This window comes from Cydia strobilella, chromosome 12, assembly GCF_947568885.1.
Source record: "Cydia strobilella chromosome 12, ilCydStro3.1, whole genome shotgun sequence".
Lineage (NCBI taxonomy): Eukaryota > Metazoa > Arthropoda > Insecta > Lepidoptera > Tortricidae > Cydia > Cydia strobilella.
In genome coordinates, this window is record NC_086052.1 from 4352284 (window position 1) to 4369573 (window position 17290).

Sequence of the window (17290 nt, forward strand, 5' to 3'; positions counted from 1 at the left end):
TTTATGGAGGTGTCTCATAATACATAGGTTTATTTTAGATAAATGTTTGACAAGACTACGGAATTGACAATAAGTATAGTCTTTCCATCCTCATCATCATCTTCCTCGCGTTATCCCGGCATTTTGCCACGGCTCATGGGAGCCTCGGGTCCGCTTGACAACTAATCCTAAGAATTGGCGTAGGCACTAGTTTTTACGAAAGCGATTGCCATCTGACCTTCCAACCCAAAGGGGGAAACTAGGCCTTGTTAGGATTAGTCCGGTTTCCTCACGATGTTTTCCTTCACCGAAAAGCGACTGGTATAAATATCAAATGATATTCCGTACATAAGTTCCGAAAAACTCATTGGTACGAGCCGGGGGTTTGAACCCGCGACCTCCGGATTGAAAGTCGCACGCTCTTACCGCTAGGCCACCAGCGCTTCACCAGTCTTTCCATCCTATCTACCACATATTTGTCCAAGGCCCTTTTTTTAATAGGTGATTCGTCTATATTTATCGGTGTTGTGTGTTGTCAGGTATGGGATCCCCCAATCCCGTGGGCAACAGCAACATGCTGCCGCCAGCCATGCCATCGCCCATGCCGCAGCTCATCCTGGCTTCAGGGCAGCTGGTGCAGGGCATACAGGGAGCTCAGCTGCTAATACCAACCTCACAGGGTAAGTGGCGAAATTGAACTCCCAACTCAATACTACAATGAAAGCAATTGACAGTGTCAACGCTGCTCGACGGTCGTAATCCAAGTGCTACCTTTATAATTATTGTGGAGTGTATACTTATGCATCTTACCATATTCCACAGAAAATATTTACCTATCTTGCCTTGTGGAGGAGTTGGCAGAATGCCCTTGGAGTTTACGAAATGCTCTTTGTCTAAAATGTTCGTTACCTTTACCCTCTTACTTCTTCATCGCGAAATCATTTTGATTCCAAAATATATTTCTAAATTTTACTGTAGACAATGATCGAAAATTATTAATCTCGTTATCAACATAAATCTCTTGTATCCAGGTATCGCCACGCAAACCATCCTCACAATACCAGTCAACCACGTCAACTCCAATGACCAGATGGTGAACCTGGCCCTCAACAACGGGCAGGTCGTCTCAACATCACTAGCCAACCTGCAAGCCATGGCTCAACCACACCAGCTCCTCAACTCCAACCCTCAACAACCAAGACCTAACATGCTCAACCCAACATTGAGCAACGCGCTGCTGAATCCTGGGTTACCGAACTTCTTGTCGAACGGAGCTTCAAGCGCCCAAGAGCTTCTCCAAGCCTTTCAGCAGCCTCAACCTAATCATAACCTTCTTCAAACTGTGCAGCAGAACAATCTGAATCAGCAGATGCAAGGACGGCGGTCGTCGTCCCCAAGGCCTGATCGGCATTATAAGGAGAGGGAGAACTTTGAGAGATACGCGAGCAGTTCGAGGGAAAGAAGTGAGAGGGAGAACCAGGGAAGTGCGGCGATTAACAGTATTAACAGGTAAGTGGTTTACAGGTTATAAAGTCCGTCTACGCTAAGTTTGCATGCCAAGTTCTACGTAAATTATGGCGCGGCTATACGTTGTCTGTCAAGTTGGTGCAGACTTATCGTAATCGGACTCTAAACGCTAAGTTCCTTATTTGCAATGTTCTCTATATGGGCCATTCGGTCTGACCAGCATATCAAAAGCGTAGTGGAATCGATGTAGTAACGCAATAAACTTACGACGGAAGACGGTCGCACTAAACTTTCCGTCAACGATTTCGTAATTTGTTAAAATTTGCATGTATGAAAAGTAAAGAGGCCCACTGAATATCAGTCCGCCGGACGATATCGGCCTGTCAGTTAGAAAAAAAATTGACAGTTCCGAACAACTGACAGGCCGATATCGTCCGGCAGACTAGTCAGTGGGCCCCTTAAGACAGTTCTCTGTGTGATGACAGTTACCGCTACCATGTTTTATGTTGATCAATTTATTGATTATGCGTTTTAAAACCTATATTTTTTAACATTTTAGTAACAATGAAACAATCGAACGCGCAAATACTTTAATGCTGTTACGTTATCTATCCTTGTTCCCTACAATAAAGTGTTTATTACTTACTTACCTACTTACTATTCTAAGATCTCAGTTTTCTAAGTACCGTATGTATTATAAAATATGACTTGAAATTAATCTTGTTCATAATAACAACTAATGAAGGATAATCGCCGGAGATTGCCCACAAACAAAAGGTGTAATCAGCAATGTGGTTCACTAACCAAAAGTACATATCGGAGCGGCCAATATATTCAGACATCTTAACAAAGACTCTATTTAGAAGTCTAGACAATAAAGTGCATGTTTAGATATTTTTGAACAACTTAGCCGCTCCGATAAATCTGAAGCTGCGGAAAATGTCCAAAGTATTTGATGTGTTCTCAGAAATTTCTTCGGAATTTGACGTAACAAAGTACGCAAGTGCCATTAAATATAAATATGTTTTTTATAGTTATTTGACATTTATTTTTACACTATGGCACTGCAAGATATGGCACTATGCAGAGTTAGTTTGATCAGTGTAGAATTACTTGAACTCATACACGTTTCAACATACACATATTAAATAGCAAAATGGCTACTTTATAACTGTCAGAGCAACATTTACAATACTGAAAGAGAATAGCCTAATGACGAAAAGATCTAATCAGCACTTGGCACTTAAACACAACGCTTTATTGCATACTCCCGTCCTAGGGCCGCATTCGGAAACATAAGTCCAATGCTAATGTAATATCAATTAATATGGATAAAACTATAGATAATTTCAAAAAGTCGGCATCTTTTCTGTGGAAATTACAAAAGACTAACGATTTGGATACATTCTTCTAAGACAGAAGGATTAAACATGCTGATAAGGATAAAGTACGAAAATTGGGCTATACAGTCCGTTTATTTTATAATGCCCACAGGAAAGTCGCATATAAAAAACTTTTTGACTCACAAGACTTGTCATCAAGCTCAATGACATTATAACATTGACACCTGATTGACTGATTTAAATTCAATGAAACACCGAATAGATCAAAGACAAAGTTTGATGGTAAAACAACGGTAGCTACAAGTGAACTAAATAGCTACTTACAGTTTGAACGATAATATGCAAGTCCTAACAACGAAATAGTGAAAATGTTTATTGCTGTTTTAAACATACTCAGTTGTTAATATTTCAGGCAAAATTCTTACGTTGTCCTGTTTTTTGTCCCCAAAAGACATAATGTAGTTTTTTGCTTGAGATGAAGTTTAGTTTTAAATTTTGCTTATGTAAAATATAATCTACAGCAGCAGTTTGATAGAAGTCACAAATAAAAGTGTGAAAGAGTGGTCAGAAACCAGAGAGCGAAAAGAATTTTAACCCATTTTATGGTACTAAGCACATCGCGCTCGCGTATGCGCTCACCGACCGAGAAAACACATTTACTTAAACCACTACACTTTCAATATAATTGCACGACATATAATTCTTACGAGAATAACACCCCTGACAACAAACGTTGATTAGTAACTTACACACACATACACACACCCGCAATTACACTCATTGTCACATAATTACTACCAACATTTGTCATTGCACCCACGCCACTGTATGCACTTCACATAGCTTCTATGATTAGGCGATTAAGGGTTAGAATAGATTAATTTTAAAAAGATAATTTTGCCGGTCGGGTCGATCGGTGTTAAGACAACAAAGGAAGCGTTTTTGAAATTTGTGTTTTTACAAGCTTTTCTTTAACTTGCCGTGTTAGTATGTTAGTGTGGGTCAAATCTTGGAAGCTTAATTTGACCCCACTTCCCGATTTCCGATTGAGCTGAAATTTTGCATACAAATGTTAAGAGGCCGGTGTCGATTTTAGTCGCAAAAATGTAAAATTGATAGATTTCGTCGATGAAATTGTACAACTTTTGTTACCAAATTGAAGTAACAAGTACTGGTTTCTATTAGCACGTCTTCTTATATTGCCTTTTATCAGATCAATTTTTTTTAAACAGACTCACTAAATTAGTAATGATTTTTTTTCTGAAGGACGTTTAGGTAAACGCGCGTAAATCACTGATTTTGTCGCTCTTATTTGTAAATTTCGTAAAGTTTGGACTACTAAAAATGGTAAATTTGTATTACACATATTCTCTACTTGACCTTTATCAGATTACATTTTTGTTATATGACTTAGAATTCGAGGAAATGAAAGTTAAACGAATTCAATTTTCTTCAGAAATTACTTCAAAAACAAGTTACAATTTCTCTGAAAATCGACTTAATTTCAACGTTACTTGGATTCTTGAACAATCTACAACATTTGCTGAAACTATTTTTATACATCAATTTGTATAATTTACCACCATAATTTTTTGATGAATTTTTAAAAACTGCCCCTTCTCTTCATATATTACCGGTGACGCACGGTCGCGACCTCATTATTAAAAGGCAAGATGAGAAAACGTGCTAATAGAAACCAATACTTGTTATTTAGATATTACGTAACAAAACGTGTATAATTTCAACGACTAAATCTATCAATTTAAAATTTTTGCTCCAAAATCGACTACGGCCTCTTAATCGGATGACAATACAATATTATGATGGCATGGAGCTGATCTGATGATAGAGACGGCCATGGGAACTCTGTGATAAAACAACGCAATCTAATTGTGTTTAGGGTCTTTAGAATTGTCTCGATGAGTATTAGTTGCCTGTGGAAAGACAAGTACAGTCAGCAATAAAAGCTTGCATCAAATTTCAAGGTGCTACGATTCTGCATCGTCTATTAGTATATCTATATAACGAAACCGTTTTCCTACACTATATAAAACAAGTCCCCCGCCGCGACTGTCTGTACATGTCTGTATGTACGTTCGCGATAAACTCAAAAACTACTGAACGGATTTTCCTGCGGTTTTCACTTGTGATTATCTAGTGATTCTTGAGGAAGGTTTTAGTTACTTATATATAATAATTTCAACAAATTCGATTCGAGCAAAGCGTTAATTACATAGTATTTATAAGCATTGATTTTTGCAAACGCAGTAAGTACAAATACAAAAGCAATGTTTTCTGGTTTTCCTCTTTATTTTAAATTCTTACCACTGCAATAATATACACCGTGTTAAGCAAGTAATTAATCATTACATCTGAACACTGGAATTACCCGCTCGTTCGAGTCACTTCCTTCTAAATTTATTAATTACAAATGGTTTTAATTAAATAATTAAGTGTAATTGCGCCGTTGCATCAAAGCGTAAGTAGCGTGCGAAGGACCGTCATTAGTGGCAGTTTTAGAGATCCGCAAAACGGTGACAGGCATGCTGGATCTGAAAAGCTGCAAAAAAGAGTTTTGCTACGCATATTACAAATGTGTGGAAAAATGTCCTATAATATTTATTTATTTATTTTATTTTATTGATACTAAAGATAGCACGAATATTAAAATCATGTTATGCAGGTATTACGAGTATCTAGTTAGAATCGGACCACGCTAAGTTTTCATGCCAAGTACTACGTCAAGTAATGGAGGTTATAGGGATATGTATATGCATTCAAGTTTGTACAAAGTTAGCGTGGGCAGAGTCTACTCCCTATATTCAACACGTCATTTACAACATGTTTAATTGACAGGTGATGAAAGTGATGATATCGACACACCCCGTTTTTTTATTAATTTCACGCTTGACATTTAATGTAAAGTAATGGTGTTGATGTACTGTTTTTATTCACACCGTAATTTCTGTATTAGTTACAATAGCTCAGAAGGCTCGCTTTCGCAAATACTAGGATAACTAGGTGAGATTAGGAACTTGATATTCATTCTTAGAATCCAGCTAAGCTACCTCTGCAGCGACTTTGGCGTGACATGATATTTTAAACGTCATATTTTCATAGTCATGGGCACCACAGATCACCCGAGGCAGAGGCAGGCCAAAAAGGAGATGGCGAGACGACCTGGACTCTTTTTGTGGCGACTGGCGGGAGCATGCACAAAGCCGTGACGAGTGGCGGAAGACAGGGGAGGCCTTTGCCCAGCAGTGGGACACAATATAGACTATGAAAAAAAAAAAATAGTAACTTGACAGTTGTCGTGACACACTGATTGAAACTTAATCGCATCGACGGGACTTAATCGCTTAAAATAAGTTTTAAATTTACCTCCGACGTTTCGAGGACGGCGTTGTCCCCGTGATCTCGCAGAAGTCGGAGGTAAATTTAAAACTTATTTTACGCGATTTGGAGTCGATTGCACCAAATTGTTTGTCATCGTTAAAATATAGGGCTTAATTATAAGTTAATATGTCCTATAGCCGCCAGGCGCCTTTCAGCCAATAAATGTACAATGTTATCCAGTGTAAACGTCCCCTAATGTCCAAGCTACTTTAGTATGGCCCTGAGATTAGTTAGCTATAGCTGCTTAGTGCTTAGTACCCAAGCTGATACCGCGATCAGTCTTGTCTCAGTCATTATCTAGACGTAATTAGGTGTACTGTAGGCCACGGTTCCATGTGAACTTATTGTTTACTAGCGTTTGCCCGCGACTTCGTCTGCGTGGACTTAGTAACCCCAGCTAGAGTAAGAATAGCGCCTGGAGAAAGTCTTATAGCAATTATTCAATTTGAGCATATTATGCACACAAATTAGCAGACACTTCATTAATTATCTCAATTCCACCCCGCTTTTTACTTTCTTAAGGGATGATTTTCGGGATAAAAACTATCCTATGTCCTTCTCAGGGACTCAACCTATCTCTATGCCAAATTTCATCTAAATCGATTCAGCGGTTTAAGCGTAAAGACACACAGACAGACAGACAGTGTTCGCATTTATAATATTAGTATGGATTATACTGCTGAGTGCATGCACGGTAACAATATACAGTGTGGAAAAAATTAATGGGCCCTGGAAGGAAAGTGCCTTAAAACCTTAAGTTAGCTCATTTTACTTAAAGGAAACACATTATTTTATTAAAGTAACCCGACTGCATAAAAAGAAAATTCAAAATTGCTTGACTCGCCCGGGAATAGAAACGACTAAAAGTTCCAAAAAATGAAATTAGCTATTTATCGAGATTTTTGTGTGCACGTGAATATTTTTAGACAAGCGTATTGTAAAAAAAACTTGAATGCAGTTTTGTTTCTTTTTAAAAATAAATGAATGTTTCCTTTAAGTAAAATGACCTAACTTAAGTTTATAAGGTTCTTTCCCTCCAGGGCTTATAATTTTTTTTCACCCTAATTGAAATAACGTAAAAATTTGTCATGTTTTCAACTTTATAATACTGGGGTACGATATTTTATAATGAACAATTTAGATACAAGCAAATGTGTGATACCAGAAACCAGGAAAATAGACATTTGTAACCTGCTTAGTGTCTTATAACTTAATTCTTACCATAATAATAATGATCTTAGACTAGTCAAATTCTAATTTTAACTCATGTTTGTATGTTCAACAAACTCCAACATTACAAGGAAAACTCCGTAATAGACGTAATGAGCTATGCTAATCACGGCGGATGTAATGCGTAGATAATTACGTAAATAATGTATAGTACGATATAATTACATTAAATAATGTACGGTCGCATTTATAATTTTCTGGTCCGTGAGCTTTACTACAGGGTTATGGGTTTGTTTTTTGTCATTAGGAGCAAAGATAGATATAACTCCGTAATAGATGGATACAGTCTAAGGAAAAAACGTGCCTCGAAAATCAAGAAAATTTGATTCTCGTTCAGAGGGCGCTACTAGTTTTGGCCTACAGTCGTATAGATGGCGTTGACGGTTTCGTTTGTTATTTAACAATATTAACGCATATCAGTGAAAGAACATGGGTCAAAATCATAAAAATAATTAATGCAAATAAAAAAAAACATTTATCTATATTTAAATACATTCTATCGTATTTTTATAAATCATCATTTTTAGTTTTAAAGTGTGTCGACAGATGGCAGTGAATTTACTGGGGTTACAAAATTTACTATGATAGTACCGCTCTAGTATAAGTTACTCTATGTTAGGAGTTTAAATTATTAAGAAATCAACGATTTTGATAGAAAAATTATACAGTCAGCGATATTATATCTCGCTCTATTGACGTTTTAGGCGGTCAGAAGGTTACAGGATGACTAAGATCAGTATAATAAATCCGTCTTCGAGCAATTCCGTACCTCATCATCATTATATCGGCCAGAGGACGTCCACTGCTGGACATAGGCCTCCCCCAAAGAGTGCCACAATGACCGGTCTTGCGCCACCCGCATCCAGCGTACTCCCGCGACCTTTACCAGGTCATCAGTCCACCTTGTTCCATGAATTCCGTACCTGCTTGAGCATAATTATGTTTTTAATACTGTTTAATTGCTACAAGATAAGCGTCGAAGATATAGGTAGGCGTGACGTACTTACAAAGGTTTAAGCTTTTAACACTCTGACACCTACGTTCAGTTTTGCTTTGTTTTAATTAAAAAATCATCACTCAAACCCACTTTTATCTAACTACACTAATATTATATTCCTTGGCGACATCCCTATCTATTTATCAACGCTACATATTACAAGCTTTTTATTATTACTGTAAATATGATTGTACGGGTCAAAACATTCAAGACCCATTCCCGGTCTCCGATGAAGATGAAAATTTGCATGCGTATGTAAGTCGGGTGACAATGCAATATTATGGTACCATCGAGCTGATCTGATGATGGAGACAGGAGGGGGCCATAGGAACTCTGTGATAAAACAACGCCACCTAATTGTGTTTGGGGTTTTTAGAATTGTATTAGTTGCCTATAGAAAGAAAAGTACAGTCAGCCGCCCATAATAGCTTGTTCCAAAAATTAAGTTTTTGCCATATTTTGCTTTATTTTTATGCAGATATACCTACAGGGTGAAAAATCCGAATAAGTCAATGGGCAATAGTTTGGAAATTTTAACTTAGTTTACTTCTAATACGATCTAGTAATACCTAGTGCTACTTTGCTTTGTTTCAATTAAAAATTCATCCCTCAAACCGACTTTCGTCTATCTCCACTAATATATTCCTTGGCGATATCCCGATCTATTTATCACCATTACCCGCGGATTAGGCGCGTCACGGCTAACGTAATTATACGTTGGAATACTTAATGCCCGACGTAATTATATGGGCGCATTAGTTTGATAACGACCGATTTTACCTAGCGCCGTTCCTTGGAATTAGAATAGAAGTTTAGGTTTTATTTGGTTTTGGTGTATTAAACAACTTTTATAAATGTGACGTTCGGATATCAACTGCAGCCTGCGGCTGCATTAGTGTTGCGGCATTGTTTGTTGGCGCTGTGTCTGTTAATTTCCTTGAAACATTTCAATGGTCTAACGTCTCAAACATGTAGTTTTCATTAAAAATTAACAACGTCGCGACGCTCTACATATGTTGTTTTTCAATAAGTCCAAGTAAATGATTTTAAACAATTTAAACCATGACTACAACCAATTTCATAGTGAAAAGAAGAAAAAAAGAAATGATTTTATTAAACCTACCTACTTAGCAAGACACTGTCAGAAAGCATAGTTATCATGATTGAGTTTATTAACTTCTATCACGCGGGTATTAAGGAATGAACGCCTTATCTTGAGTCTATCACGTAATTAAAGTGACCACCATAGAGCCTGCAGTAGCCAATTGACATATCTAATCTTATAAAGAAATCTGCTAAACGGAACTAAAATCTTCGGAAACGACTTGCTATTAGAAACAAGTAAAAAATACTAGTTTCGAAATTAACTTACTTTTAATCACAACTAATAATTAGTGTCGCAGACAGAAAATACAAATAAACACGATAGGATTCACTTATTCACGTCACTCGGTGTCATGGGTGTAAGGATTTATAACACCCTTCCCAAAGAGGTCATTGACTCAGCTAGTGAGGCAATATTTGTAAGCAAACTTAAGAAAATGCTAATTTGTTTAGCTTGTTACACAATAAACGAATTTATATTCAGAACTGCTGATGTCCCAAACTGATGTAATTTCAAAAATAAATTAAAACAATGTAAAATAACTGAATAATTTAATATTGTGATAATCTACTCTATTATGTATTATTGTGATAATGATGTGTATGCTGTGTGACGTGTAAAATTATTTCATAATGTTATCAATTAAAAAAAAAAAAAAGTTGTTATAACAATTCTCGCGTCTGTGGTAATAACGTTAAATTTTAACGTTACTTTAATAGTAAAATATTCTATCGGTATCGGTCATATAGAAAACCCATGACTCAAGAACAAATAACTAGCATGTACTCATCACACAAATAAATTCCATTACTGGGTTTCGAACCCAGGACCATCGGCTTCATAGGGGTTACTACCGACCTACCGACTAGTCTACACCGGTCGTCAAATTATAAATAAACCAGTACAATCTAGATCTTTCTAACACTACTGTAGTCCTATTAGTGTCACACACACACAGACACACTTACAGCCAGATAATGTTAAGCACTCATTAATGGCTAATTGCTTTGCGTTACCTGATTTACCTGCCATACTAAGGATTTGCTCCAGTTTGCGCAGTTTTAGAGCTATAAATATCATATAGTGTGATTAGTGTGAAACAGGATGAGGATATTTCCCGCCGATTGGGATAATTTAGCCTTAGCACTTGATTTACAGGAAAAAGGGGGTAAAAGTGAAGGATATGGTATAGGTATTTCATTTATTCATACGTTTCAAGTTGGACGCGGGATCCTCTCTCGCATAGGACTATACAGCCACGAACGCAAGTGTCGTCACCAGGATGCTGCTTAAAACATTTGACACAGATAAAAAGGCCTATTATTAACCACTTTTTTGAAATTATACCTAAAAGCAGTCGTTTCAACCTTAACAGACCTGGCATCACGATGATCAATTCATCAATAAATGATATCACAAATGAATATGTCGTATTGCTTATAAACAGAAAAAAAGTAACCAAGCCCTTTAGTGTCATTGCTTATAGTCACTTTCTCGTAAGTGTATGACATTATTTTCATTTATAATTGATATATTGATTACTTAAAACAACACATATTAATATATATATTAAAGTAGCTTTAATAATTGTGTCGAATTAATTGTTACTTTTCGAATACTGATCATAAGAGTCTTTTTGATTTTTCCTACTTAACCTTTTGAACGTATCCATCCTACTAACCCTATCGTGTGCGGCACGTCGTCGTGAATTCGTGATCATTGTTGGATTGCACCAAGGTCACGCTGTCATTTTTGTCTTTTATCAAATAAATAAATAAATAAAAGTTGAGTGCTATTGCATGTCTTTCTAGCTATAGATTATAGTAGTAGTAGTAGTAAAACTCTTTATTGTACAAAAATAAATACAAAACACGAGAAAAACGCATCATTTGTACAAAGGCGAACTTATCCCTTTCAGGGATCTCTTCCAGTTAACCTTTGAGCAATTGAGGGAGAATTGGAGAACGGTAGACATCAAAGCTGTACTAAACGGCATAAAAGAAAATATTTAGTTTCCTATTATAGATTATAATTCTCTTGAGAAAAATTAGAAAACTAAATTTCACCCCATACAAAGCTCCACTCCGTCACATTTTTTGGGGACAAAAACCAGGACAACGAAAATAATTTTGACCCAGCCACGCGCGTTAGTGGACCTCTTTGTCGGTCAAAAGGTGAAGTATACAGATTTCTCATTTCTAATTCTTACTCCCAAATATCCCAATAATAACAACAATACTTCTCCAGCTAGTACACATGCCTTAATAAGTAAACGAGATAATTGACTGTTTATGCTAATTGCTAACCGCCAATACTGCAGCTTTCAAAGCTCAAGATAAACTGCAAGGTTGACTTTATATTGATGATAATAGTTTACATTATGGAGCATTTTTACCGTTATCTTGGTTCGTTGTTGGTAACTACTTACTCGTATGTATCTGAATTACGAGTAGGGGCATTTTCACTTAAAAGTGTACCATTTAATTTTTTTCGAAAATCCATCAACTTTTGGGTTATTTCTACTCAGAATCACGAGGACTATCGATTTAAAAAGAAAAAAAATATGTCCCCAAAAAAAATTCAGTTTTGTACCGCATTTTCACATACATTTTGTATGAACCGTTATAAAACTGACACCCAAAATTTGTATGAAAAACTGGGGACACTTCTTTCTTTGTCTCATTCAATAGTCGTAATTCGGACTCGTGATTCGGAGTCTGAGTTAAAAAAACTTAAATTTTTGAAACTTTCACGTCCTGTATTTTTGTATTATTTCTATATATTATTTTAATATCCACATTATTGTGATAAATCAGTAAATTAATATTTATAATTTCTAATAAACGTACAGTTAATGGTATATATACAATCATAAAAAATTACTTAAACTTATCTAAAAAAAAAAACTACAAAACTAACTAAAATATTTTATTTGCGATAAATTGCTCATTTGCTATCTATTTTACTAGATTTTGTTATAAAAGTCAACATGTGTCATCATCCCTATTACAAGTCTCGGGCCTGTCTTTACAATACTCAACTTCGTTTCGTGTTGTAACTTCGGCCCTTGAATTTTAAGAACCCTTATTATGTACCAGTTGCACAAAATACTATAATTAAATATCGCGCAATAAATAATGTAATGGACCAATTTTATTGCAGTTAATAATATAATAAGGAAAAATATAATTAAATTCAAATTAATACAAGGTATCGTAACTGACGTGAACTATGAAGAACTGGAGTGGACCAGTAAACAAAACATAATTAGAAATATCTATTTTGTTTTAAGTTTGTTAATGAACATTATTAATGAGTAATTATTTGTGTGGTATAAATCAAAGATGTCACATACCTAGGTACCGTAACTGCTAACAAATACAAATATACTAATATATTATGACTATACATATATGTAAATTTGTATTTTTTTCCGAGATTGTTATTAAAATAATGTAACCTAACTTTTAAAATAATGTACCCTAGCACCTAAATAGTCGCGTACTGTGCGGTTTAAGAGGAATTTCCTCCCGCGTACGCTGCGGCTGTGGAATGAGCTCCCTGCCGAGGTTTTCCCGAGGGGCTACAGTATGGGGTTCTTCAAAAAAGGAGTGTACAGGTTTTTAAAGGGTCGGCAACGCGCATGTAATATCTCTGGTGTTGCAGGCGTCCATAGGCTACGGTGACTGCTTACCATCAGGCGGGCCGTATGCTTGTTTGCCACCGTCGTGGTATAAAAAAAAATGTAATCTTACACAAATTGGTATGACAACATTGACAACTATCTGAACATTCTGAACACGCCTCTATTGTCAAGGCGATAGAGTGCATGTTCAGATATTTTTGAGAACCTTTTGGCCGCTCCGATATATCTTATGGCGACTGTACTCATGCAACACACACATAAGTTAAAGAGGGACAACTTTATTCGCTGTTAGACATATTTTTTAGAAAGTGGGAATTCTATACGTGTAGGTAGTATCTATTTGGCGTCATACCTTACTTTTCTAGAAGTTTAGCTATTTTCTGGCACATAGCATTGAGTCCTCCACTCACGCACTATAAGGCTAATTCGACCTAACATTTTGATATCTAAATGATGTATTTTTTTATTATTCGCGTGAATTGTTTGTACTTTGTACACGTATTGGCGTGAGCGAGACGTACGGGTGAATTATATCATAATGACATAATATTGACTTCAAAATTTGAATTCGAATTGGGCTCCAAGTATAAGTAATAACGCCTCGCATGTGTGCGTCAGCTCAAAGACATTAACTTAATGCGACCTCATAATTACTAGTCGAGGCATTAATTCTCGCATCCATAATTTAGTTTAATACGCGGCACTGTTGGCCTACAATCAGGATAAATATTGTATGTCATTTGACATCAATTAAGTTGGTATTAGAACACCAATTTTAATGCTTTGTAAAAACAACAAAAAAAAATTGTCATTATGTTTTTTTGTGCCTCACAGGCTTTTGTCTACGTGTAGTTTTAAGTGCTTCACAATGTCCCTGTACATGTAATCTTGAATTATTAAATTAGAAATAGAGGTGACAACAGGGTGTCAACTATTTGGCATTAGCGTGTTGGGCACTAAGACGTTTTGGTTTTACCTGTCAGTTCATCATTCGCAGCATGTCTTTTTCCTCCATACCTCTCTGTCGTTGGTCATCTCATTTACCTCCTTCCTTTTCATATCACCTCTCACACAGTCCATCCACCTTTTCCTTGGTTTTCCTTTCCTCTTACGGGATGTACTGTTGTGAACACGTCCACAATTGTTCCTAATACGTGTTAAACAAAATACATACAAAATACAATACAAATACAAATACATAAAATTCATTTCTTGGTGTCCAAATCTACTGGTTAACAATTGTATTTATCAATTTTTAGGGTACCGTACCTCAAAAGGAAAAAACGGAACCCTTATAGGATCACTTTGTTGTCCGTCCGTCCGTCTGTCTGTCAAGAGCGATGCACGGATCGATCGGAGGTCGCAGGTTCAAGTCCTGCCAGAAGCGGTGAATTCTTCCATTTTTCCTTTAATATAAAAAAAAATTTATATACCTACTTATAATTATAGTTATATTGTATTATGTAATCAAGCTTATCATAATTATTAATTTTAACTTTGTAAACACGATCACCTAATAATAACTTTATAAGAAAAAAAACCGCAAAAATTTGCCGGCATAGTAAAACAAGTACGCTTTTGAAAGATAACAATCTATTCTACCTATAAACATTGTTTTTACGTTTTATAATGACTCTTTTGATACATTTGAGCACTTTAGCTCGTCCCCTAAGTCAATTAAACATATCCTAATTACAGTTTATGTGAAATTTTAATCGTTTTCAACATTAAAAAAATTAAAGCTTACAAACCGTACACCAGTCGAAATCATAATAAAACCATTAAAAAATGGCAAATAACAGTTGTAAAACTGCGGCCAAGATCGCTCCCAAAACATTTTCATGAGCATTAACTTTATTAAAATACAATTATTGTGGTCAATAAAAATTATATGTACCGCCTTGTAATTTACGCAATCTAATATCTTAAAATCTTATGTCATTGGAGAAATTATCTTGTCTACTACTACTTAAAGTTGTATTTCGAGAGGCTGAAAGATATAAGATATGCAAATATACAAGTCAGTATTTAGTACGAAGTTAATCATCGCCAGAGGGCGACATTATGCGTTCATCAAAATATTCAGAACAGTAAATTGCTTTTTATGCACATATCATTATTAATGCTATTAAAGGTCATGTTGGATTGACAGCGAAATTAGCTGGCAATTAAATGGCTGACTAATGCGTACTTTCGATTTTAACCCTATCTGTGCGCGTTGGGTTTTATAGTGTTCAATTGGTTTCAAATTATTGTGTATAAAAACATTATTATACGTCATCAAAATAATTATAAGCGCTCTTATGTCAAAAAGGGTAAAAAAAAAACATAGGTAATTAATTTTCTAATGTATTTTTATTGACTATGATTATATTGAAGTAGATATCTCGCAGAAGTAGAAACACGATTGGTGATTTTGTCTCAAAAGCACTGGGTCCTTTTTTCCTTTATTTACCGCCTTTGTACAACATCAAATATGTAATCATACAAGTCATATAACGCAAATAAAAAACAAGTTCAAAATATGGTATTTTATTTATTATAAAAACAGAAGGGAAATATTATATATATATATATATAATATGTTATAGAAGTATCACACAGTCACACAATAGAGTAAATCAAATAATTAAAAATTCTACTTGCATACTTTAAAATTTTCTTCCAATTTTGCACTCAAAATTAAAAACTGACCTTATTATATATAAATTCTCATGCAAAAGAACAAGAATTATAAACAATTTTTGATCAGTATCTACGTAAGATACTCATAAACATTGACATTAACACAACTAAAGAGACACAAATTAAAACACAGAACTTTTTAAAATTATAAAACAAACAGTTTAATTTGCCGGCCGGCTGGTTAAAGCCTGCATTAAATTAAAAAAATAATTATCTCAAAAAGAGCGTAGCCATACGTTTGATAAATTGAAGGAACAATTAATGCGCTTGTACAGTGTATATAAACACAATGCTCGTCTACTTTATGTGTGCCTCCGCTAAGAGACCTTAGGTGATTGACTCTTGATAGTTACGTAGCAAGGATTCGAATTTTATTAAAACATCCACTGAAATAAATTAATCTTTTCAAATAATAAATTGAATTAAAATAAAATTGTAATGATTGTGAAAAGAGGCATGTGCTTTACAGTGGGACGTATATATTTAAGTTGCATATGTTTTTTTTTTTTAAAGCAATAACAAGAGTGGAAAAACGAGATATTGTTGCGCTTTCAAATATTATAAAATCGACTTATTTTAATGTGAATTCGTGACGTCAATAAATGCGCTCTCATACTAATTTTGTAGTAACATAGTGATGTGACGTACCGTAAAGAGTAGGTGCCTATAGTTGAAATTTTATAAACCGACCGTTTAGCACTTGAGAGATTATCTTGTGAACAATGCCAATAACAAATATTAGCAAGTAACAAAAAAATTGCATACAAATAGCTACCGTCTTCTCTAAGTCACAAAGTTTAAATTGCAATCATAGCACATTCGACAATGACACTTGAACATTGAAAGCCGTACTCAGGTAAGACGTCAGCGTTGTATCGCTTTCTGTGACGAAATGTGACGTATTCAATCAAAAGGTACCACATTGTCGCTTACCATAAGGACGAAATTGCTTTTATCTTTATACGAAAAATCTGTCAGAGCGTCCTTATGGCACGCGACAATGTGGTCCTTTTTACTTGAAAACGACACAAATGCTGTTAAGTTAAGTTAAGCTATTGCAATTTCAACCTTGTGACCTATATAAGATAAGATGCTACCATCTTATATAGGTCAGTAGCTATTTGTATGCATTTTTTGTTACTTGTTATTTTTTTGTTATTAGCAGTAACCTTAAACAAAAGAGAACAATATCATTGTTCACAAGATAATTATTTTTTGTTATTAGCAGTAACCTTAAACAAAAGAGAACAATATCATTGTTCACAAGATAATTATTTTTTGTTATTAGCAGTAACCTTAAACAAAAGAGAACAATATCATTGTTCACAAGATAATTATTTTTTGTTATTAGCAGTAACCTTAAACAAAAGAGAACAATATCATTGTTCACAAGATAATTATTTTTTGTTATTAGCAGTAACCTTAAACAAAAGAGAACA

At 35.2% G+C, this 17290-nt stretch overlaps 1 protein-coding gene across 11 annotated transcripts in view; it reads left to right on the forward strand.

Moving 5' to 3' along the window:
* LOC134745928 (POU domain, class 6, transcription factor 2) overlaps positions 1-17290 on the forward strand; it is a 211364-nt gene that overhangs the window by 165180 nt on the left and 28894 nt on the right. For all 11 annotated transcript variants that reach the window (XM_063680055.1, XM_063680051.1, XM_063680057.1 and 8 more), the window contains 2 exons: positions 519-659; positions 1011-1488. In XM_063680055.1, coding sequence (XP_063536125.1) covers positions 519-659; positions 1011-1488 — 619 coding nt within the window. The remainder of the gene's footprint in view (positions 1-518; positions 660-1010; positions 1489-17290) is intronic.